Source organism: Nicotiana sylvestris, chromosome 10 (genome assembly GCF_000393655.2).
Source record: "Nicotiana sylvestris chromosome 10, ASM39365v2, whole genome shotgun sequence".
NCBI classification, from domain to species: Eukaryota; Viridiplantae; Streptophyta; class Magnoliopsida; order Solanales; family Solanaceae; genus Nicotiana; species Nicotiana sylvestris.
In genome coordinates this window covers 8,910,899-8,935,694 of record NC_091066.1, presented here as the reverse complement: position 1 = coordinate 8,935,694, position 24,796 = coordinate 8,910,899, and the positions used below count along the sequence as shown (strand labels likewise).

Sequence of the window (24,796 nt, the reverse complement as noted above, 5' to 3'; positions counted from 1 at the left end):
GTCTCAATTGTCAGCAGGTGAAATATGAGCATCAAAGACCGGGTGGATTGCTTCAGCAGATGGATATTCCAGAATGGAGTAGGAGCAGATCATCATGGACTTTGTAGTTGGGCTCCCATGGACTTTGAAGAAGTTCGATGCTATTTGGGTGATTGTGGAATGGCTGACCAAGTTCGCGCACTTCATTCCTGTGTGTACCACTTATTCTTCAGAGCGGTTGGCAGGGATCTATATCCGGGAAATTGTTCGTTTGCATAGTGTCCCAGTTTCCATCATTTCAGATAGGACACTCAGTTTACTTCGCAGTTTTGGAGGTTTGTACAGCGAGAGTTGGGTACTCAGGTTGAGTTGAGCACAGCTTTTCACCCTCAGACGAACAGGCAGTCTGAACGCACTATTCAGATATTGGAGGACATGTTGCATGCTTGTGTCATTGATTTCTGAGGGTCATGGGATCAGTTTCTACCGCTTGCAGAGTTTGCTTATAACAACAACTACCAGTCGAGTATTCAGATGGCTCAATATGAGGCTTTATATGGAAGGCAGTGTAGATCTTCAATTGGTTGGTTTGAGCTGGGTGAGGCTAGGCTATTGGGGACAGACTTGGTGCAGGATGCTTTAGAGAATATGAAGGTAATTCAGGAGAGGCTTCATACCGCGCAGTCGAGGCAAAAGACTTATACTGACAAGAAGATTCGGGATGTGTCCTACATAGTTGGTGAGAAGGTTTTGTTGAAGGTTTCACCCATGAAGGGTGTTTTGAGATTTGGGAAGAAAGGTAAATTGAGTCCTTGGTTCATTGGGCCTTTCGAGGTGCTTCGGAGGATTGGGGAGGTGGCTTATGAGCTTGCTTTGTCATCCAGCTTGTCGAGTGTGCATCCGGTATTTCATGTTTTTATACTCCAGAAGTATATTGGGGATCCGTCTCATGTTCTGGATTTCAGCACGATTCAGTTGGATAGTGATTTGACTTATAATGTGGAGCCAGCAGCTATTTTGGAGCGCCAGGTTCGAAAGTTGAGATCAAAGGATATAGCTTCAGTAAATGTGCAGTGGAGAGATCGACTCATGGAGGAGACTACCTGGGAGACCGAGCGGGAGATGCAGAGCAGATACTCTCACCTGTTTGAGGCTTTAGGTATATTTCTTGACTTGTTCGAGGATGAACGTTTGTTTAAGAGGGGGAGGATGTGATGACCCGGCCAGTCGTCTCATGAGTTACCACTTCGGTTCCCCCATTTTTCCTTCTTATTGCTAGTGTATCGGTTCTATATGTGATCAGGTTGGTTGGCTCGGGTTCGGAAGGGTTTTGAGAAGGTTTGAGACACTTAGTCTCTTTTGAGGAAGTTTAAGTTGGAAAAATTAACCGGATGTTGACTTATGTGTTAGAGGGATCGGATGTGAGTTCCGATGGTTTGGATAGCTTCGGGAGGTGATTTGGGACTTAAGAACGTGATCAGAATGTGTGTTGGAGATCCAGAGTAGATTTAGGCTTGAATTGGCGAAAGTGGATTTTTGGCGTTTTCCGGTTGATATGTGAGATTTTGATATAGGGGTCGGAATGGAATTCCGGGAGTTGCAGTAGTTTCGTTGTGTCATTTGGGATATGTGTACAAAATTTCAGGTCATTCGGACATGGTTTTTAATCAAAAGCGTAATTTAGAAGATTTTGAAAACTTAGGCTTGAATTCGATGTTGTTTGAGGTGTTTTGAAGATTGGTATAAGTTTGGATGGTGGTTTATGGTGGGCTTGTGCTTTCGGTTGAGGTCCCAGGGGCCTCGGGGTGACTTCGGATGGTTGACGGAAAGAATGAAACTTTGGTTTGGTAGCTGAAGAGTGAAGTCTGCTGTCATAACCGTATTTGCGGTTGGGAGGCCGTAGGTGCAACCCCCGTAGATGAGGAAAAGAAGTTGTAGAAGCCGAACAAGCTAGGAAGGCTGTGAGCGCAGAAACGGTTGGTGAACTGCACCTGCGATGGCGCAGGTGCGGCTAGTGCATCGCAGATGCGTAATTTAGTGGCTTAAGTGAAAACTGCAGAAGTGGTTCAAGGACCGTAAAAACGTTACCGCAGAAGTGGTAGAAGGGCTGCAGATGCGAAATGCCTGGGCCAGAACATATAAATTCATTCCTCGCGATTTTTGAGCTATTCCACCATTTTTAAGTCGGTTGTTGGAGCTTTTTGGGCGATTTGAAGAAGGATTTCAAGGGAACTTCATTGAGGTAAGGATTTTGGACCTAAACCTCGTTCTTATGGTATTATTTCATGGATTAGAGCTGTAATTAATGGAATTTAAGGGTTAAAATTGGGGAAACTAGGGCTTGATATTGGAGATCTAGACTTGAAGATTTGAGAGAGCATTTATGGTCGGATTTTGGTACTTTTGATATGTATGAACTCGTGGGGAGATGAGGAATCTATTGATGTAAATTTTATCGAATTCTGAGATGCGGGCTCGGGGTCGGGTTTTGGCAATTTTGGGATTTGTGTTGTGAATTGATTATTTTCGCTTGGGCTTCGTTCCCTTAGCATATTTTGACGTCGTGATTCTGATTTTGGATAGATTTGATGTGAGTGGAGTCCGATTCGAGGGGTAAAGGTGTCGCAGGCTAGAGTTTGGACCGGATTGAGGTGAGTAATGATTGTAAATAATGTCCTGAGGGTATGAAACCACGGATTGCATTTCGTTGTGCTGTATTGAGGTGACGCACACGCTAGATGACGAGCGTGGGGTCATGCACTATTGGGAATTGTGACTTAGTCCATCCCTAATGATTGTTTTATCGTATAATTGACTGAAAACTATTTGCTATCATCATGTTTTGGGCTGAATGTCATATTTGGGCCTTGTGCCAACTATTTAAACCCTTGGGGGATTTTTATTGATATTTCCTCACTGTTTTGGCTTTATACTTGAACTTAGTCATGCTCTATTCTACTGTTTTCATAACTCAGCCATGTTTACTCTGCTTTAACACTTAAATAAGATTTTAAATGATATTTTGGGATGAGCATCATGTTTTACTATTGTCCGAGTGGCTCGTGAGAACTTTGACTGAGTAAGGCCGAGGGCCTATGTTGTGAGGAAACACCTGATTATGATTATGAGGCCGGGGGCCTGAGATTTGTATGCCACGAGGTGGCTTGTTGATATGAGGCTGAGAGCCTAGTGATGATGTCTTGAGATGGCTTGATATTGCGCTTGGGCCGTAAGGGGCCCCTCCAGGAGTCTGCACACCCCTAGTGAGTGCGGGTACCCATTGTGATATTATATATAGCCCAAGGGGCTGGTGTTGTTCTATGATATTGCCCAAGGGGAGATCCTTTAAGTGTTTATCTTTCCTAGTTGCCTATCATTTACCTGCTTAATTGTTAAAAAGGCATTTCATGAAGTTTAAACTGAACTAAAATGATTTTACATATCTTTACTGATTCACTATTTTTACTAGTTTTTACTGCTCCATTATAGCCTATAATGTGCCTTACGTGATTTCATATTTCTCAGTATTTATTTATGATTATTACTCACTGAGTTGCAGTACTCACTTTACTCCCTGCACCCCGTGTACAGATTCAGGCTCTGGTGATCCTGCTTGCGAGGGTTGAGATCTCCCGACAGATTTCGGAGTTCACGAGGTAGCTGCTCGGCGCCCGCAGCCCCGCGCTTCTCCCTCTTTATCTCATTTCCTTTCTCTTATAGTGATTCTATAATAGCTTTTTAGACGCTTCAGACTTGTAGTATATGGATAGATTCTCATAACTAGTGACACCCCGGTATGGGGCTATGTTGGGTTTGTTTTTCACAAATTATGTTGTTAACTGCTTGTTTTGGGATTTTATCATGTTTAAGACTTAATACTTATTATTTTAATTGCTTAAAATTGAAATGGGAATGTGCCGACTGGCCTTGTCTTCATGAGAGGCGTCATCACGATCGGGTCTGAGTTTAGGGCCGTGACAGCATCACGCCCTCACCAGTCACCCCGTCAAGACTCAAGCTGGCGTCAGACGCATTTCTCAACTTCTTTCTTTCACTCTTCAGTCGCATCTTCACTTTATTTCTCATATCCATTAGATTCTTCAGTCGCATCTTCACTTCACTCTTCAGTTGCATTTCTTAGCCGTATTCTTCAACTTCATCTTGATTCTTCGGGTAAGTTTTTAGTTGCTTCATCTTCATCTTTTTCTTAGTTTGTTTGAAAGCATTCTGGCTCTGAATTTTTCTTAGTTTGTTTGAAAGCTGAAGTGAGATTTGTCGTGTGCTTTAATTGTTGAGCTATTACAAAGTTATCTTGTGTCAGTTGTTATAAAATTTATATTTTATAACTAATAAATTTGTATTTGTTATTCATTTAGATCCCTTTTATTTGAAGAAAGTGTCGAAATGAAAATATAACTGATATTCTATTTTTTCGTCACTCACTGATATTGGGATTTTTGTTTATATTTTTTGGGTTGAAGAATGAAAGATAGAAACTTTGGTTAGTGTTTATTTTATTGGATGTTGCAGTAAATTTAAATTCATGTGAAACAGAACAGTTCTGAAAAGAGTTTTAGCAAAACAGTTCTTAAAATCTTATAAAACTATTTTAGCAAAACAGTTTTATATCGAAACTGTTTTATACATTGCGAAACTGTTTTAGTTGTTTTATCTTATCGGGTAAACCGATAGTCAAACCGATAATAATCGATAAACCGATAAACCGATAACCGATAACCAATAACCGATAACCCATATCTTATCGGTTTAGTTATCAGGTTATGATATTTTTAAACCGATAACCGATAGACAAAATCGATAATATTCATAGCCTCCACGGTAAAGCCGCCACTAAAATAGCACTCTCCTTTTTTTTGTGATACTTTTTGTTTTCGACATTTAAATTATATAAATTTTTATTGATATTTTAAAAGTTATTTTTCATATTGATATGAGACAAATCTTAACTTATTTCTTATATAATCTATTTTAACTTCAAAATATTAAATTATTTAATCTAATGTAGTTTCAAACATTATTCATGAGTCGAGGGTCTATCGAAAACAACCCCTTTACCCTCATATATAGGGCATGAGTAAGATCTGCATATATGCTATCCTTTCTAAACGTCACTTGTAAAATTATGTTGGGTTTATTGTTGTTATTGTTATTATATTATAATTTCAAACATTAATCAAATTAACTCGCGAGAAAAATATACTCCCTCTGTTTCAATTTATGTGAACCTGTTTGACTGGGCACGAAGTTTAAGAAAAAATGAAGACTTTTGGAATTTGTGGTCCTAAACAAGTCAAAAAGGGGCCCAGAGTATTTGTGTGGTTATAAAAGCTTCTCATTAAGGGTAGAATTGTAAGTTTAAGCTAAATTATTAGGAAATTTAGAAAGTGGTCATTCTTTTTGAAACGTACCAAAAAGAAAATAGGTTCACATAAATTGGAATAGAAGGAGTAGCTTAATTTGGGACGGATAAAGTAAAACTTATCGATCAAAGAAAAGGTGCCACTAAAGTAGTGCATTCATTCAAATACAACTTGGATGGGGAGGCTAACAACTAGGGCTAGTGCGCTTTTTCTATAATAAAAGCGAGTCGTTTATATATTACTCTAAAAATAGCACGGGCTAGTCAGCTTTTAGATTGGTAATTGAAAAATAGTCAGCATTTATAAATTCATTGAAAAAAATCATTATTTTGCTGCTTGATGCACATGTGTATGAACTTCTATCATATTATGCTGGACCGGTATATTATATTGGAACTCCAGTATATTATGCTGGAAGTCCGACATATTATACTGAAATTTTAGTATATTATGTTGGAATATTTTTCGGATTTTGAATAGTGTTTTCGTTCACATTTATCTTTACATGAAAAGTGGTTAAATTTCGATTACTTTTGAAAATGTGGCTATTTTTCAATTACCACTTGTAAATCTGGTTATTTTTTAATTCCTCCCTCGGGCCACTTTACTTGATTTTTTGGCTATTTTTACACAATTAAGGAATTCATTTTTAAGTATTAATTAACAATTAAAATGACTGTACTAATTTTAATTTGTTTATTAAAAATATAACCAACACTTCTATGCTCTTTACTCCAATAGCAATTTTGAAAAAGAGAAAGTTATTTTTTTTAAATATTTTTTAAAAAAAATATTATAGACCACGAAAAAAAGAGCCAAAAAATCAATTAAAATAAACCGGAGTGAGTAGCAGCCACAGAAGAGAGAGAGCGAAAGTGCACAATATGGGACACTAGCAGTGGATAACTATAAAAGTTTTAAGAGATATATATTTATGTCTAAACAATTTTAAAAGCCTATATATATGTAGCCTTTCATCAATCAAGAAAATCCACTCACACAATTAATTAGCTCTTCTTCTCACAAAAATCAGCTACTCAAAACTCTATTAGCATGGCTAAAAAATGTCTATCTCACAAACTCTCTTTCTTTTTTGTTGTTCTCCTTGTGACACTGACTGGTATGTAACTTCAATATCCTTTAATCTCTTTGTAAATTATAATTACATTTCTCTACTTATATTAATTAGTTTGATTTATCCTGTTAATGCAGTTGATTCATTTTGGTCCTCAAACACTCAAGTGATGGCTTTGCGAAACTTACCTTTAGAAATAGCTTGAATCTCATATTATTAACGTATTCTCTATGGTCTTTTTATTTTTATCTGCTCCTTTTGAGCTTGTGTTATTCGTAACAGTGTACGTTGTAAAAAAGAAGTGACTATCTACCGTTCCAAATAAATTTGTAATGGACATCAACTACTATTTGTGATCTCCATGTATGACTATGTAAAACTAATATTTATGATATGTTTTTTTTTATTTCCTTTACTTTATTTCTCATTGTTGAATTCTATTTTTTTCGCTTATATAGTAATTCTTGGTTAATTTTCCATACCTTTATTTCTTGTTGGACGTTGTTATTCAGTTCAAATAATAGAGCAAACTTTGCTTCAAAAGGAAACACTTATTCTAAGGTTTGATAGAGTAGTTCTTCGGCAGTTTTACTTTTCTACTCCTTTTATTTCGGGAAAAATTAGAAATAGTCAAATTTACAACTAATAATTAAAAAATAGCTACAATTTTAAAAGTAATTAAAATTTAGCAACCTTTTTATATAAAGATAAAATCTGAACAAGAACATCCTTAAAATCCGAAAAAGTTTCAGCATAATATGTTGGAGTTCGAATTTGTTACATATGAGATTCCAACATAATGTACAGAAATTTCGTAATGTGTTGGAAATTCAACATAATATGCTGGAAGTTTATACGCAGGAGCTCCATAATCCATGTCTAAATGATCTCTGCAATTCTTTATTTCCTTCACACATAAAATAAACAATCAATACCCTTATTTATGATAGTATGAAAACTATTTTAACTAGAAACAGAAAAGCATATTCCTATATTTATTCTAACCGCAAATTATATTTAGACATGAATTAAATAAACCAAATTCTAAATAACTAAGATTTTCTACTACAATTTGAATTAGTTTTCAAACAACATTTTTACAAAAAGGATTCAATCTATTTTTGTAGAGATCACTTCTCTTTTTGAAGAAATTGAAGCCTAAAAAGCATTTCAAACGCTATTTAAATCAAATAAAGGAAGAAGAAAAAAATATTTCAAATGTTAGGCTTAAGTTGTAACGCCTGTAACAAAGAGCTTTGACGAAGCTAAGCAGAACTGCAGAAGCTACATTAAACTTGTTAATGGTATACTTTGCATTTGAGCAGCAACCACCTCCATTATTTTTTATTTTTATTTTTTTTTGTGTGTGTGTTTCTGCTAAATGTAAGAGAGAAGCGAGCGTTTAAGAAGTTCAGGTTGTTGGGTTGGGCTGGGTGTTTGACCAAAAAGTATAGTACTCTTTGTTAAACTAATCAAAAGATAAAATAAGGTGAAAAAAGTGAATCCTAGTCAAGCATAATAATTCTTAGATCTAGCTAGGTGTTTAAATGATATCGTCTACTTAATGTGCGGAGTCGGTTATCAGATTATTAAATGCACGCTTTTGAGAATAAATGAAGAATGAATGATGAGCAATAAATATGGAAAATGGCAATAAATGTAAATAGGAAGAACGATTCACCCAAATATTGAATGATGTGGAAGATTTTTCCTCCTGACAACAAAGTGTGGCAATAAGTAAGAAAATGAACAATGCTTTCTTGGATCGTTTGAGTAAAAAGGAAGAATAATCGACAAAATCAATCACTCTGGAAAGGTGAACCTTTGTATTTTCTCTCAAGAGTCAACTTCTTATAATAGTTTTTCTCAGAATGAATCTCCCGTCTCTTTTTTCCTCTCTTTCCTTTTTTATTTATATGAGATGTTCTCTAAAAATCCTAAAAAAGTACAACAAAGAGAATATTCAAGGGAATATTCATGTCGCTAGTTCCAAGACTACACTAGCCGTTGTTCCTATTCTTCGCTACTCGACTTCGGCTTTAACGGCTTGCTCGGCGACTGCTCGTTGTTGGGCGTTGGTCGACCTCGGCCTGGTCACCCAAATCGAAACACAATCTTTTCACTTAACAATCTTCCCACGCCTAAGTTCCTAAGCCGAATTTCGACCCATACATTGGGTATTTATGAAAACCTGAGGGTAGAAATGCAAATAGCTCAAACATGAGTGCCCCTTGTAATATCTTTTTTAAAATATATTAAAAATCTCATAATAGATAGTAGCTGGTACTGGAGGAAGATAAACTCAATCAAAGAACTAATGAAGGAATGGTACTCCCATAACAAATATGTTTTAACTTCAGGAGGGAGATATTCAATCACTAATAGCTATCTTGCTATAATTGGTCGACAACAGAAACTAGAGATTGCAAATTTAATCTGGACAACTGTAGCACAACTTAAACACAGATTTATTGGCTGGCTTGCAATATTAGGGAGGTTGCTAACTTAAGACAAACTGATTGGGATGCAATTATAGGTTGATAATATAAACTGTAATTTGTGTGATGAGGATAAACTGGAAAATAAGGACCACTTGTTTGTTGAATGCAGATGGATCAATACAGTAAGACAAGATATAAACCTGTGGCTAGGACAGGCAGTGCAGGTTGCAGGAATCAAGCAACTGATGGAAATGATCAAAAGAAAGCATTGGAAGCAATTCAAAAAGGAAGTGGTAGTTGTGTCTAATATAACAGTGATACACCATATCTGGAGAGCTAGGAATACTAAAAAATTTCAAGGAAGAACCGTAAATAGAGCAGAGTAGTTACACAAACTAAGAGGGAAGTTATAGAAAGGGTAGAGTTACTTCGGAAGTCTAAGAAAGCACAAAAATATAGGAGTTTGGTTAGATAAGTTATCTATAATTAGCTGTTTTTTCCTATTTTGTTGGAGGCCTAAAAGTATGTGGTCAGATTTAGGTGCTAATCATTTGGTGTTATCAATAATATTCACATTGTTTTAAAAAAAAAAAATAATAATCGCCTGCTCCAGAAACGACCTACTGTTAACAAAATATAACTTACTAAAATTCTAAAATCGGCCCAAAAGTTTCACTATATATAAATCAGGCCAAATTTCTACTCAAATGTTTAACATCTCACAAAAGAAAAAAGGCAGAAAATAACGCTGACTATACTTGCGTTTTACCTTTTAAAAAAGTAACTTACTAAAATCGCGTACGAACTTTACTAAAACTTTTTAAAGTCGACCCAAACTTTCCACCATGTATAAATCGGCCCAAAATTCTTCTCAAATGTTTTAAATCTGCACACATAAAAAAAAAGGAACAGAAAAGTAGGTCGCTAGTTGTAGAGGCAACTGTTGTTAATAAGAAAATTCACTTTTTTTAAATTTTTATTTTTATTTTTTTGGAATCAATGCGCCATGAAAAATATAGATTTCACTTGAAGTTAATTTTCGGAATTTGAAAAACTTCAAAAGGTTATTTTTTAAAAAATTTACTTCAAATCACTTACAAAAATTTAAAAATAACTCCAAATTGAATTCATGGCCAAACACAACTTTAATTTTAAAATATAATTTTTACTTAAATTTTATTTTTTACTTTTTCGGAGTTTCACAATTCTTATGTCCAAACGCCCACTAACTTACTAAATTTCTTAAAACCAGCCCAAACTTTCCAGCATCTATAAAGCGGCCCAAAATTTTAAAAATTCTAGTATTCAAATGTTTAAAATCTCCACACTAAAAGAAATTAAAAAAATGGGAAGGGGGTAGGTCGCTGGCTGTATAGGCGGCCTAGTGTTAAAAAAATAATTTACTAAAAATGGTTCCTAGCTTACTAAAAATGCTAAACTCGGCCACAACTTTCCACCATATAAAAATGCCCCCTTAACTTAATAAAAGACTCTTAATATGTATGGAAGTCCATGTTGAGGAATTAGTAATATCTTCACTTATATAAATACAAAAAATGGTGCCACTTTAATCAACGTGTGGGATATAAAATTTTGTAAGTTTTATGCATTTAGGATATAGTACAAGTACATAATAGGGTGTTAAAACTCACGCCACATGCATGGTGAGTTTGGTATAATTTGTGTATAATAATTTTTCTGGTCTTGTATTTAAGGAATAAAAAGAACATAATCTAACCATCAATTTCAATAAGATCTTGAAAATTTATACAAGTGATAAGTTAAAGTTGGAAGACACTATTATGTATACATAAATCTTAAACGTCATACACTAACTGAGAGTGAAATTGTTGGTGTAGTTAGGTGTTGGGAAGAAAAGGGAAGGCAATTTGAATTGTAATTAAATTAAAGAATGTAATTTTAAAGTGTCTTTTAAACAAAGTGCGACTGTTTAGACTATCTTAACAAATAGCTAAAAGAATTATAAGTATCTGTCTTTGCCTCCTAAAGGTATACAACTTATTAATCATTTTTTTTATTTTTTACGATTAAGATATCTGAATCTGAATATATCTCTTAATATGAAAAGTGTACTAAGATTAAGATATTTGAATTTAAATACATATCTAAATATTAAGATGTGTATTAAGATATGAATACTAAATAATTAAGATTGTTTGTTTTTTAACATCTAAATATATAAAATTTATCTTTATTTTAAAAATTAATAAACATCAAATTTAAATAAAATATTAATTAATTTAATGGTGGTGGTTCTATGGAGTAGCTAGTGGTGATTGGTAGCAATAATGATGGTGGTGGGGATTGTGATAGTTAATAATGGTGGGTGGTCGTTGTGATTGAGGAAAGTGATGATGAGTGCTAGTAGTTTATAATGGTGAACAATCGCGGCTATTGTTATTGATGATGATGGGGTGGTTGATTGTAGTAGTTTAGGTGGGTGAGTATCTGATCATGATTGAGGATGGTGGTAGTGGGGGTGGTGAGTGATGATAGTGATGGCGGCTATAGTTGAGGATGGTGGTGGTAGGTGATAATGGTAGGCGGTGACGGCAGTTGGTAATGAATGTGAATAATAACATCTTGATGAAATTAAGTCTTTGTCATAAATTTTAATCATACAGATCTATTCAAATCCATTAAGTAATTGTGAAGTAAAAAAAATACACTTAACAATTAAGATCTAAATAATTAAGATTCAGACTTTAATAACACACTTAACATCTAAAATCTGAATAATTAAAATTCAGACCTCCATTATACAAATAAATGAGGCCTAAATTTGCTTAATACTTCTCTTCTTCCTCTCAAAATTGTTCCGGTAGAAATTCTAATTTTGCTAGATATGTATTGCTTTTACTCCAGTTTGGATATAGATTTTGGCCATTTTGTCTCAATTTCTTTTAAAAAATATTTTGTCTATGAATTTAATTAGTTTTTAAAACAAAATTTGAAGAAAAATTTTCTAAAGTTCCAAACAGTAATTTTGGGCTAGTTTTTACATGAAAATTTTTCTTTCACAGAACTTCTAACATTTTTTCAAATTAAATACATGTTCTAACGTAACTTTAACTTTTAAAAATTATTTTTCAATACAACTTCAAAAATTTAATTTTTGAGTGATTTTATGGTATGTCTCACACAACTGACATTAATTGTATGAGGCTTCTTTTTATATCACACATTTATAACCCACATCTTATATATTTCGGTCTACAAAATTCTGGGACCACAAAATTGTGCGAAACATAAAAGAATTGTGTGAGGCACAAAATAAAAATAAAAAATTCAAAGCTATAAAGCAAAATAGTGGGAACAGAAACTAGTCTACTTTTGGCTAACAGCAGTATGATTTGTGATTTGACCTATTAACTAGTGAATCACAAACACCATAGGCAAACACATTGTTACAGGAAATAAACTAAAAACAAACAGATCAAGCCGTAATTATAATTAGATTAAGACCATAGCAAGTTTACAAAACATTATTTAACTAATACTACTGTCTTTATCATTAGCAGGAAAAGGTGAAAAGTGAATTAATTCCTTCTTTTTCTCCCAAGGTTTTATAACCAATTCAGCATCAAACATTTTCGGAGTTTCCGAGGAAACAGTTGCGGAAATTTTAAGGTAATATTTGATCCCAGAAACAACCTGTGTTTCTGCTTCTACAACCTCAGCAAAGCTCAAAAACTCTATATTGTCCTCTTGCAATATCTGCTTGTACTTTCTCAAACTCCGATTGTACTCTTCCACACAGTATTTTCCCAAGTCTTGAATTTTTTTGTTTGTTTTTACATCCTTGATTGGAGTTCTTCCCCCAACTTTTCGGCCAAGAACATTTGATGGGGTTGAAGAAAATGTTGTTATTATGAAGAGAGTGATGAGAAGGGAAATAATTTTTGTAGATTTCGTCATTTTTTATGATTGAAATTTGATGACTGTTTGGGAGAAGAAGGGGAAGAGTGTAAGGATTTATATAGGGTTTTGCACAGTGGTGGAGAGAGCTGTTAGTATTTTGTTTTAATTTGTTTGACATAATTTAATTCATACTAAATTTAATAAAGAAATAAAACAAGAAATAAACACGTTTTATAAAATGATACGAAGAAATTTACTCCTATTAAATTTGAATAAGAAACATAAAATAAGTAGAGTTCTTGATTAGATCATTTTATACTTTTTTTTGTTTTGCACTGTTCTTTTAACGTTAAAATTCTTTTATTTATTATTAATAATATAATTTTTCAAAATATAATTTTAATTTTTAATAGTATAAGCTCTAAATGTACTTTGTCATGTATTGTCTATTTTTTCTATCTTTGTGTCCAAATAACACCGTCTCTCAAAATAAAACGAAGAGACCTATTATGCCCGTTTCAATTTAGATGATATATTTCACTTATCGAAAATTAAATTGCATGAAGTTGATTAATATTTTAAAATACTTTTTAAATTATATTAATATAAAAAAAATGATAACTTATAATATTTTTCGTATAATTTTTAAATATTTAATTATAAATTTTAAAATATTAAATTATATTAATATAATTTAACTTCAAATTTTAGTTAAATTGATCCTTGATAAGCGAAATATCGGAAAGGTTGTAATTTGAAACAAGAAATTAAAAACTTAAAATAGGCACAGTTCTTGATTCAATCTTACAAATCGAACGATAACAATAGGACCAATATTGCTTACAAAGTATTTTCGTAACGCTATTAGTTTTGTTAGAATTGTGAAGCGACACGTAATGAAACGAAAAGGATGGTGGCAACACCTACGAGATGCCGCGTCCTCTGATACACTAGGGAAAGAAGAGGAAATTGTCTTATAGTAGTACCTTGTTTGTTTTTTAGTAGGTCAGTGGATAATCTTGAACAAAGCGATAATGTTAAGCAAATAAAATGGACATTAAATTACAATATACTCCTTTCGTCCATATTATGTGGTCGGAGCTAGTGAGAGTATACAGGGGTATTTGCATCTATACTTACTTTTTGGGTCACGTTTTAATTTGTGTCCGTTTTATAAAAAAAATTGCAAGCGTACTTGCTTTTTCGCGTAACTTCAGCATACGGGGCTGAAGTAGCAAAGATAATCACGCAAACTTCAGCATTCTAGTAGACGGGCCTGAAGTAGCAAAAATTGCCGAACCAAGTGTGCTAAAGTTTTTGTTTGTAATTGCTGAACTTAAGTATAATAGCTGAAGTTTTGTTCTCTATTTGTTGAAGTTTTTGTTTGTAATTGCTGAACTTAAGCATAGTAGCTGAAATTTTGTTCTCTATTTTCTGAAGGTTTTGAAACAAAAACTTCAGTAGAAGATGCTGAAGTTATTTAGTTCATTTATAAAAATTTCAGCAGTAAATAAGCTGAAGTTTTTTTGTCCTGGATAAGCTTTTTCAAAAACTTCAGCAGAAGATGCTGAAGTTATTTAGTTCATTTGTAAAAACTTCAGTACTATATAAGCTGAAATTTTTGAAAAAACTTTCTAACCTGATAAACATACTTATGGTAATCATTCCATGAACTGAAGTTTCATAGCAGCACCAACAACAGCAGAAGAAGAAGAAGAAGTTGGTCGCCCTGTACAATTTTTACAAGTTTATAAGTCTCAAGTAACTCAATTCTTATAAAAAAATTGGATAAAAAGTTCTGTGGGTAAATGTTTTAATGGGCAGTTTGGCATCCTAAGATTTAAATCTTAGGTAACTGTATTGGTTGATTTAGGAGCACAATTTAATTTTTAATGCACTGTTTGGGTTCGATTTTAACTTTAGTATTTGCTATAATTTGTATTGAACAGTAATATAATATTATTTTTAAATTCTGAATCCGTTTCTGATTGGAATGCAAATGAATTTGAAGGTTATTTTCAGTTTTAGTTCATGATATAGTTCGAGTGAACATACATATAAATGATATGACTATTCAGAATAATTTCCTTTAAAATTTTATAAATTTAGGCCTTCCGTAGAAAAATAGCACGAGTCAATTTACACTGGACTAAAAATTTGTTAGTGTATGGGTTCAAATTTGGACGATCACGACCATTGATAAACACGACAAACGACGAGATCCTCGTAGCTCGACGTCTTGTGGAGGACGACAGACAAACGAACAGAGATGACACGACTTTTACAGTAGTATAGGTCCAATAAGGGGCATTAGGAATATTCTTTCGAATATTCCCTATTATTTGTCTTTTAGGGCTTAGAAGGGATTTGTCCCTTATATATAGCAGAAAAACAACCTTGTAAGGGGCCTCTCTTTTCTGCTTTTCCAGCTAAGAACACTAACCGTAATACTTGTCTACATGAACGATTGGTATCTTTAATGTTCGATGATTCATCTTCACAAGATCAAGAAACATTATCCATTGTGTTCATCTTATATACCTTTTGTTTTAGAGATTATTATACTTAGCTAAAATTTACCTCTTCATTTTCTTTAATTGATTTATTAAAAAAAGTTCCAATATCTTTTGAGTCAAACAGTTAGATCCTAAAGGGCTTATCAAACACATACGGAATGCCATGTTCTATGATACAGTGGGGGAAAGAGTGACGAAAATAACTTTGTTTTTTAATTATTTTGTTAGTATCAGCAACTACAATAATAAATTCAATATAATTTTATAAGTGAAATTTGGAAAGAATAATGTGTATGCATATCTTAATCATACTTTGTGAAGGTAGAGAAATTGTTTCCGACAGATTCTCGGTGCAGTAAAAATATGCACAATATTATTAAAAAGAAATACAATACATTATTGTGTTAGTGGATTAGGAGATAACTTTTGAAAAATTACCGATGGTTGTGGCGGAATGCGTAATCATGGATTTTGGGTTTGAGTTTCGAAAATAAAATTTTTTGATAGAGAGTGTTTTTCATTTAATGGATCTTATACAAAGCAAATCTAAATGGGTATCTTATAGAAATGTCTCAAATAAGTCCTAATTTACCAACCTTAGCCGTTAATTATAAACTTACTAAAACTAGCCAAGCACATATAAAAATTGAAAACCCAAATAAATAAGGTTCTTTCTCTCCAAGAATCACACGCAAAGATCTCCTTCCATGTTTTTAAGCATGATCAGCAATATTAGATGCAAGATGGAAAGGAAATTTCATGGATGAGGTAGCAAACAAGTTGATGAAATTATATATATATATAAGCAAAAAGGATATTTTTCTATGGGTATGGTTGAAATTTACTGAAAACATATAGACGAGTGAATATGCAAAATTTGAGGAAGATTGGAGGTGATTTGGACTGATTTGGTATCAAAATTCATAGTTAAAATCGAGTTCAAAATATTATTCAGCGACACAGATATCAAACATGTATCACACACATAGGTATGCATGGATACATGTGATACATATTTGATACAAATATGATATATATGTTGTTAGTAAATTGTATTTGTAAAATAATTCTGGAAATATAAATGAACATAAACAGAAATGAACATAAACAGAAGTAAACAACGAAATAACAGAAAATGAATTCGAGCCCACTGAATTCACAGTGTTTCCTTAAGGAATTTAATCCCCTCCTAGTATCCAAGGCTATGGATTATTTCCTCCCAGGATAGAACGAATTACACTGGTGTAGTGGTACTTCAAATCCCAGTGTTTCAGCGAACACAAAGTTCGGTAGCAAATCACACTTACAATTGCTTTGTTTGATGCTAAAAGTATGCAGAAGAAGGAGGAGAAACTCAGAAAATCATAGTGAAATTCTGAGCAAAATAGTATTGTATTTATAGCCAAAGCTGGGCTGAAATCTGAAGAGGTGCAACTCTTCAGAATGGTTGTTTCTGCAAAACGGCCACAACATAAATGTCACTACATAAATGGCTATTTACTCAACAATAAAGAGGAAAAATTGAAGAGGGTAGTTAATTTTCTGTTACCAAAAAAAAGAAAAATGGATTGGATTTAATATTAATATTCTGTTATTAAAACAAATATTTAATAACATTTCTGTTAATATTTTATTATTAATAAATAAATTTGGTCCAAAAAGTTAATCAATCAATCATTTGACCAAATCCGAATTCGAATCCGAATCCGAATCCGAATCCGAATCCGAAGCCGAAGCCGAAGCCGAGCCGAGCGAGCGACGACGACGGCGCGAGGCTTGCCTTCTTCTCAACTCTTTAAGAGCTAGAAGAAGAGAAATTGCTTATATACCCATAAAAAATATATCCTTCTTCCAATATGGGACAATGTTCATTTACCAATGGGGAAACTTAAAATTTCACTCAAAAATTTCATTTTCCTCCATTTTCCATTCACCCTCTTTTAAGTATTTAATATATTAATTAAATACATAAAAAACCCAACAATCCCCCACATGAATGGGGAATGGCTATATCACCGAAGTATGCATAAAAAACTGTGTGATTCTCAAGTAAGGATTAATTGCATCTGGATAAGTAGGTTTCCCTTTGAACTTTCCGTAGTGAACTTATGTCGGATATACTCAATCAATCGGTAGATTTGATATCTTTGAACCGTCGAACTTTAGTGTATACCTAGACAACCACAACACACAACCAACCCTTAACCGTCTTTGGTTCTCATTATTGTGTTCGTTTCAGCCATAAACACCGCCTGGTTTCATAAGTGCGTAGAGAACTGGCCTTACAAAGTTCTCCTTGAAGCGGCTAACACTTCACACTTACATAGGTGATTCCTAAACGTGTCATCCCGTAGATGCACTATTTGATATACCCCGTATCAAAATTAGAAATCATTAAAAAGCCTTAATGCTTTATCCTTGGTACTGAACATTGTCTCATCACGAGAATGGACCAAAAGTTTAGTTGACAATGTTGAACCATTATTATTGACTTTGTTTGATCTCCTTGAACCTAGATCTTGGGATCTCCAGTCTTCTAGGTAGAGTTACCGCCACTATGACTTGTTCTCGACCACAGTCCCATTCCCCTTGATAACTTCTCAACTACCTCTCTAGTTAGGCCTTTTGTAAGTGGATCCGATACATTATCACTTGACTTTACATAGTCAATCGTGATAATTCCTCTACAGAGTAATTGTCTAACGGTTTTATGCCTTAGTCGTATATGGCAAGATTTGCCGTTATACATAACTCTCCCAGCCCTTCCAATTGCCGCTTAACTATCGGAATTTATGCATATTGGTGCCAACGTTTGGGCCAAAATGGAATATCTTCCAAGAAATTCCGGAGCCATTCAGCTTCTTCACCGGCTTTATCCAAGGCTATGAACTCAGCCTCTATTGTTTGGATGACTTCCAAGATACCGCTCATCCACCAATAGTGAATACATATCCACTTGTGGACTTAGAATCAGTTAAATCGGTCATCCAATTTGCATCACAGCATCCCTCATCACTGCAGGATATTTACTGTAGTGCAAAGTAAAGCCAAGCCCTGGATATGTTCTAAATATCCCAAAACTCGTTTTATTGCCATCCAATGAGATTGACCTGGATTGCTCGTATATCGACTCAATTTATTTATAGCACAAGCTATATCTGGTCGTGTACAATTCATGATGTACATTAAGCAACCCAACACACGAGCATAACGACCCGACCGGTCATTTTGGGCTTTTACACTTTGCTCGCCAGTTCTCGGGCATGACTTGCCCCGTGGGATGTATTATGACTTATGTAAATCGTTGGTTTTGGTTTTCAGGGTACTCAGAATGAATTTGGAAGAACAGTTCTCAGTTTGTGGCTTGAAATTTGAAAGGTTTGACCAAGATTTAACTTGTTTGTATATGATCTCGGATCATAATTTTTATGATTTGGTTAGCTCCGTTGGGTGATTTGGGGCTTAGGAGCGTGATCGAAATGCATTTTGGAAGTCTATGAAAGGTTTAGGCTTGAATTGGCGAAATTGATATTTTGGCGTTTTTCGGTTGATAGGTTAGATTTTGATATAGAGGTCGGGATGGAATTTTGGAAGTTGCAGTAGTTCTATTGTGTCATTTGGGATGTGTGTGCAAAATTTCAGGTCATTCGGACATGGTTTGGTTGGGTTTTTGATCAAAAATGTAATTCGGAAGATTTTTTAGAAAGTTTGGTTTGAATCCGAAGTGTTTTGGGTGATTTGATGTCGTTTGAGGTGTTTTGATGATTTGAACAAGTTTGGATAAGGTATTAGGATATGTTTGTGCTTTCGGTTGAGGTCCCGGGGGTCTCGGGGTGATTTCGGATGGTTAACGGAGGAGTTGAGATGTTATTGTAGCTGCTAAAGTTTTGTTGCTTCTGGTGTTTTCGCACCTGCAGTTTAGGGACCGCAGGTGCGGCGCCGCATAAGCGGAAGAGTGACCGCAAAAGCGGAAGTTGGGAGGTAGGCTGGAAACCGCAGAAGAGGTGAGATGGCCGCATCTGCGAAGTCGCAGATGCGGAGGATCGTAAGTTAAGTGATTTCCGCAGAAGCGGAGGAATAACCGCAAATGCGAACATGCCTGGGTCAGAATGCATATATTGCACGCTTCGCGATTTTGAGAGAGTTTTCACCATATTTCATTTGGGAGAATACTTGGGAGAGCTAATTGAAGAGGGAATTCAAGAGGATTTCGTGGAGGTAAGATTTTTGGACCCTAAACTTGTTTCTATGATGAATTTTAACATTGTAAGCTTGAAATCCATGGAAAAATCAGTAGCAAAAATGGGTAATTAGGGCTTGAAATTAAGAGACCTTTGAGTGGGGATTTGAGGGGCCATTTGAGGTCCGATTTTGATGTTCTTAACATGTATGAACTCGTGATAGGATGGGGATTCCATTGATGTTAATTTTATCGGATTCCGAGACGTGGGCCCGGGGGGGCGGGTTTGAGCAATTTTGGGATTTGGATGTAAATTGGATATTTTTGAGTGAGCTTCATTTCTTTTGCATATTTTAATGATTTTGTACTGATATTGGCTAGATTTGGAGCATCCGGAGGTCGATTTGTGCGGGCGAAGGCATCGCGGGCTAGAGGTTGGACCGGATCGAGGTAAGTAATAATTGTATATGATGTCCTGAGGGTTTGAAACCCCGGATTGCATGTTGCAGTGCTATATTGAAGTGAGACACACGCTTGATGACGAGCGTGAGATTGTGCACTATTGAGGATTGTGAATTGGTCCGTCCCGATTGATGATGTTACTGCGTATTTGACTGAAATCTATTTGCTATCATCATTATTTGGCCCTTCGGGAATTTTTGTTGATGTTTCCTCACTGTTCTGATTTTATACTTGAACTCAGTCATGTTATTTTTCACTGTTTTCAAAACTCAGCCACGTTTACTCTGTTTTAACACTTGAAATTATATTTTAAAATCTTATTTTGGGCTGAGCATCATGTTTTACTGTTGCCCGAGTGGCTTATGTGATTTTTGACTGAGTAAGGCCGAGGGCCTGTGTTGTGAGGATACTTTTGGGTCGGGCTGCACGCTGTAGCGGAGATACACTGATTTGATTACGAGGCCGAGGGCCTGAGATATGTACGCCACGAGGTAGCTTGTTGATATTGATATGAGACCGAGAGCCTGTTTATGATGCCACGAGGTGTCTTGATATTGCGCTTGGGCCATAAGGGGCCCCTCCAGGAGTCTGCACACCCCCAGTGAGCGCGGGTACCTATTGTGATGTGAGATATAGCCCGAGGGGCTGATATTGTTTGAGATATTGCCCGAGGGGTGAATTTGTTGACATTGTGACCGAGGGGTGAACCTTATGTACCTTTCTTATTTGTCTGTCATTTACCTGTTTAATTGTGTATTTGTGCCCGAGGGGTGGACTTCTGTGCTTATCTTCACTAATTGTTTTGCATTCATTTGCGTAACTGTTGAAAAGGTCATTTTTAAAGAAGTTTAAACTGAGCTAAGGTATTTTTAAGAGATTTTACAGCTTCATTGCTTTCCTACTGGTTTTTTTGAACTACTTCTATACAACATGTTGATGCACTTTTCGTGATTTCTTACCAATCAAACTTTAGTTATGATTATTACTCACTGAGTTGGAGTACTCACTTTACTTCCTTCACCTTGTGTGCAGATTCAGGTATTTATACACCCAGTAGCGGGTTTTGGCTGATCGGAGGCAGAGTCATCGGAATTTAGCAAGGTAGTTGCCGGCGTTCGCAGCACTGCCTTTTCTCCCTCTTTACTTCATTAGTCTGTATTTTGTACACTTCAGACTTTCAATTGTATTTAGACCCTAGTAGGTGCTCGTGACTTGTGACACCGGTTAGGGTTGTGTTGGGTTGTACTTCCGCATTTTTATCGATATTATCTGCTACTTCGTATTATTAATCATGTCTTTGACTGTTTTACTGTTGTTTTAACTGTTTAACATTGAATTGGGAATAGTTGGCTGGCCTTGTCTTCACGAGAGGCTCCATCACGACCGGGTCCGGGTTAGGGTCGTGACAATAATCCAATTGTGATATGCTTCGGCCTTTGTTCTTTACTAATGCAAGATTCACGTCAATTGGAGTCTTTGCAACTTTAAAGCTGAATTGCTTGAATTTTTCAAGTAGTGTCTTAATATAATGAGATTGTAACAATGTCAGACCTTGAGAAGTCTTATGGATCTTAATTCCCAGAATTAAATCAGCAACTCCCAAGTCTTTCATATCAAACTTGCTAGTTAGCATACGCTTAGTAGCATTTATGTTGGCAATGTCATTACTCATTATGAGCATATCATCCACATATAAGCAATCAATAACTATTTGATTTGGAATATTTTTAATGTACACATATTTATCACATTCATTTATCTTAAATCCATTTGACAACATTGTTTGGTCAAATTTCGCATATCATTGTTTGGGTGCTTGTTTTAATCCGTAAAGGGACTTAACAAGTCTACGGACATTCTTTTCTTTACCTGGAACCACAAACCCTTCAGGTTGTTCCATGTTGATTTCTTCCTCCAACTCTCCATTTAATAATGTCGTCTTAACATCCATTTGATGAATTTCAAGACCATAAACTGCAGCTAACGCTACTAATGCTTGTATGGACGTAATTCTTGTAACTGGAGAGTATGTATTAAAATAGTCAAGGCCTTCTCGTTGTCTATACCCTTTGACCACAAGTCTTGCCTTATGTTTGTCATTAATTCCACCATCTTTCATTTTCCTCTTAAAGATCCATTTAGAACCCAACAGTTTATTTCCAGGAGGAAGATCAACCAATTCTCATGTATGGTTGTTCAATATGGATTCTATTTCACTATTGACTGCATCTTTCCATAACAATGATTCCGAAGAAGACATAACTTTTTTAAATGTTTGAGGCTCATTTTCCAATAAGAAAGTCACAAAATCTGGTCCGAATGAAGTAGACGTTCTTTGACGTTTACTACATCTTGGATCATCCTGGTTAAATGTACTTTCTTTTGTTTCTTCCCAAGGTCATTTAGATCCTTCATCAATCGACTCACATTTCTTTTTATATAGATATATATTTTCAAAGAACTCAGCATTATCTGATTCTATAACCGTATTATTATGAATGTCGGGATTTTCTTATTTATGAACCAGAAATCGATATGTTTTACTATTAGTCGCATATACTATGAAAACACAATCAACGGTTTTCGGTCCTATTTTTACTCTTTTGGGTTTAGGAACTTGCGCTTTTGCCAAACACCACCACATTCTTACATTCCACACATACTTGACATTTTGATTTGTTACATTCAAACGTAGGCAATACTTCCAATTAATCATTTTTCACAAGGTTTTATAATTAACATGACCCAAACATATATGCCATAATTCATTTGACTCAAGTAAGTAAGACAAAGTTGAATTATTATTATTTTCACCAACCATTACATTCAGCTTGAAAAGGCCCTCAGTGAGGTAACCTTTTCCTACAAACATTTCATTCTTACTTATTACAACCTTATCGGAAACAAAAACACATTTAAAACCATTCTTAACAAGAAGTCCAGTAGAGACTAAATTCTTCCTAATCTCGGGAACATGAAGGACGTTGTTCAAAGTCACCACTTTGCCAGAAGTCATTTTGCGAAATATCTTCCCGCATCCTTCAATCTTGGCCTTTGCAGCATTTTCCATAGAAATCGTCTCATCGGGTCCAACAGGAGCATAAGTAGAAAAAGCTTCTTTAACAGCACAAACATGGCGAGTGGCTCCAGAATCAATCCACCACTCTTTAGGATTGCCCACCACTTTGCATTTGGAAAGCATGACACATACGTCATCAACATCATCATGATTTTCAACTATGTTTGCTTGACCCTTCTTCTTGTCTTTTTTTGGAGCACGACACTCCGTAGATTTGTGTCCGGTTTTTCCATAGTTGTAGCAGTTTCCACCGAACAGCTTCTTGCTTGGGTTGTATTTCGATCCAGAAGCCTTCTTCCTCTTTTTGTTCTCTTCAACAATATTTGCTCCCATTATTGTTGAGTTTCTATGGCCTCTCTTTTCAACAGCTTTGTGATCCTCTTCGATTCTTAACCGAACAATAATATCTTCAAGAGATCTTCAAGGGACATCTCCTTGCTTTATGTTTCAAGTAGTTTTTGAAGTCCTTCCACAAAGGAGACAACTTCTCAATCATCGTTGCTACTTAGAATGTTTCATTGATGACAAGACCTTCAATGAAATTTCTGTTAGTAAAAATACTAAGATTACTACTTTTAACATCAATATTAATTTGATTTATACCTTCAGCAAGGAGATCGTGAATAATCACTTGCAATTCCTAGACTTGGGTAATAACAAACTTGCTATCTACCATTTTGTAGTCCAAAAACTTTGCAGCAACAAACGTTTTCAACCCGGCATCTTCGGTTTTGTATTTCTTTTCAAGTGCAATCCACAATTCTTTTGACGTTTCCACGCCACTGTAGACGTTATACAAAGCATCCTCCAGCCCGCTTAGAATGTAATTCTTGCACAAAAAATCTGAATGCTTTCACGCCTCAATCACGAGAAAGCGTTCAGTTTCTGGAGTTTCATCGGACAGCACAGGAACATCTTCCTTGATGAACTTCTGGAGACTTAGAGTAGTCAAGTAGAAGAACATCGTTTGCTGCCAGCGCTTGAAATCAATCCCAAAATTTTTTTTGGGTTTCTCCGCCTGTGCCAATGCTGCCGGTGTCGTTTGACTTGTTGAGGCATTAGCAGTCACCGCTAGAACAACTTGGTTCACATTATCATTAGTCATTTCTATAAAAGATTGACACAAACGTTAAAATCACGTAGATTTTAATTGAGTACAAAACCACAAAGGTTTTACTCTCCAGAAATAGTAAGTACAAATATAGAAAATATATTAAATTCCTTAAGCTTGTTAGTAAACTGTATTTGTAAAATAATTCTGGAAATATAAATGAACATAGATAGAAATGAACATAAACAGAAGTGAACAATGAAATAACAGAAAACCAATTCGAGCCCACTAAATTCACAGTGTTTTCTTAAGGAATTTAATCCCCTCCTAGTACCCAAAGTTATGGATTATTTCCTCCCAGGATAGAACGAATTACACACTGGTGTAGTGGTACTTCAAACCCCAGTGTTTTAGCGAACACAAAGTTCGGTAGCAAATCACACTTACTATTGCTTTGTTTGATGCTAAAAGTATGCAGAAGAAGGAGGAGAAACTCAGAAAATCATAGTGAAATTCTGAGCAGAATAGTGTTGTATTTATAGCCAAAGTTGGGCTGAAATCTGAAGAGGTGCAACTCTTCAGAATAGTTGTTTCTGCAAAACGGCCACAACATAAATGTCATTACATAAATGGCTATTTACTCAATAATAAAGAGGGGGAATTGAAGAGGGTAGTTAATTTTCTGTTACCAAAACAGAAAAACGGATTGGATTTAATATTAATATTTAATATTAATATTCTGTTATTAAA

General features: G+C 35.1%; 1 protein-coding gene and 1 long non-coding RNA gene across 2 annotated transcripts; one reads left to right on the top strand and one right to left on the bottom strand.

Moving 5' to 3' along the window:
* The first annotated feature begins 6,350 nt into the window (after positions 1-6,350).
* LOC104215659 (uncharacterized) lies at positions 6,351-6,850 on the top strand. The gene is made up of 2 exons (XR_708264.2): positions 6,351-6,480; positions 6,573-6,850. It is a non-coding gene; the product is annotated as an uncharacterized lncRNA (long non-coding RNA).
* A 5,536-nt stretch (positions 6,851-12,386) lies between these two features.
* On the bottom strand, positions 12,387-12,815 carry LOC104215660 (cysteine proteinase inhibitor B-like). The gene has a single exon (XM_009765505.2). It carries the CDS (start codon positions 12,813-12,815, stop codon positions 12,387-12,389), a length of 429 nt encoding a protein of 142 aa, XP_009763807.1.
* Positions 12,816-24,796: the final 11,981 nt, after the last annotated feature.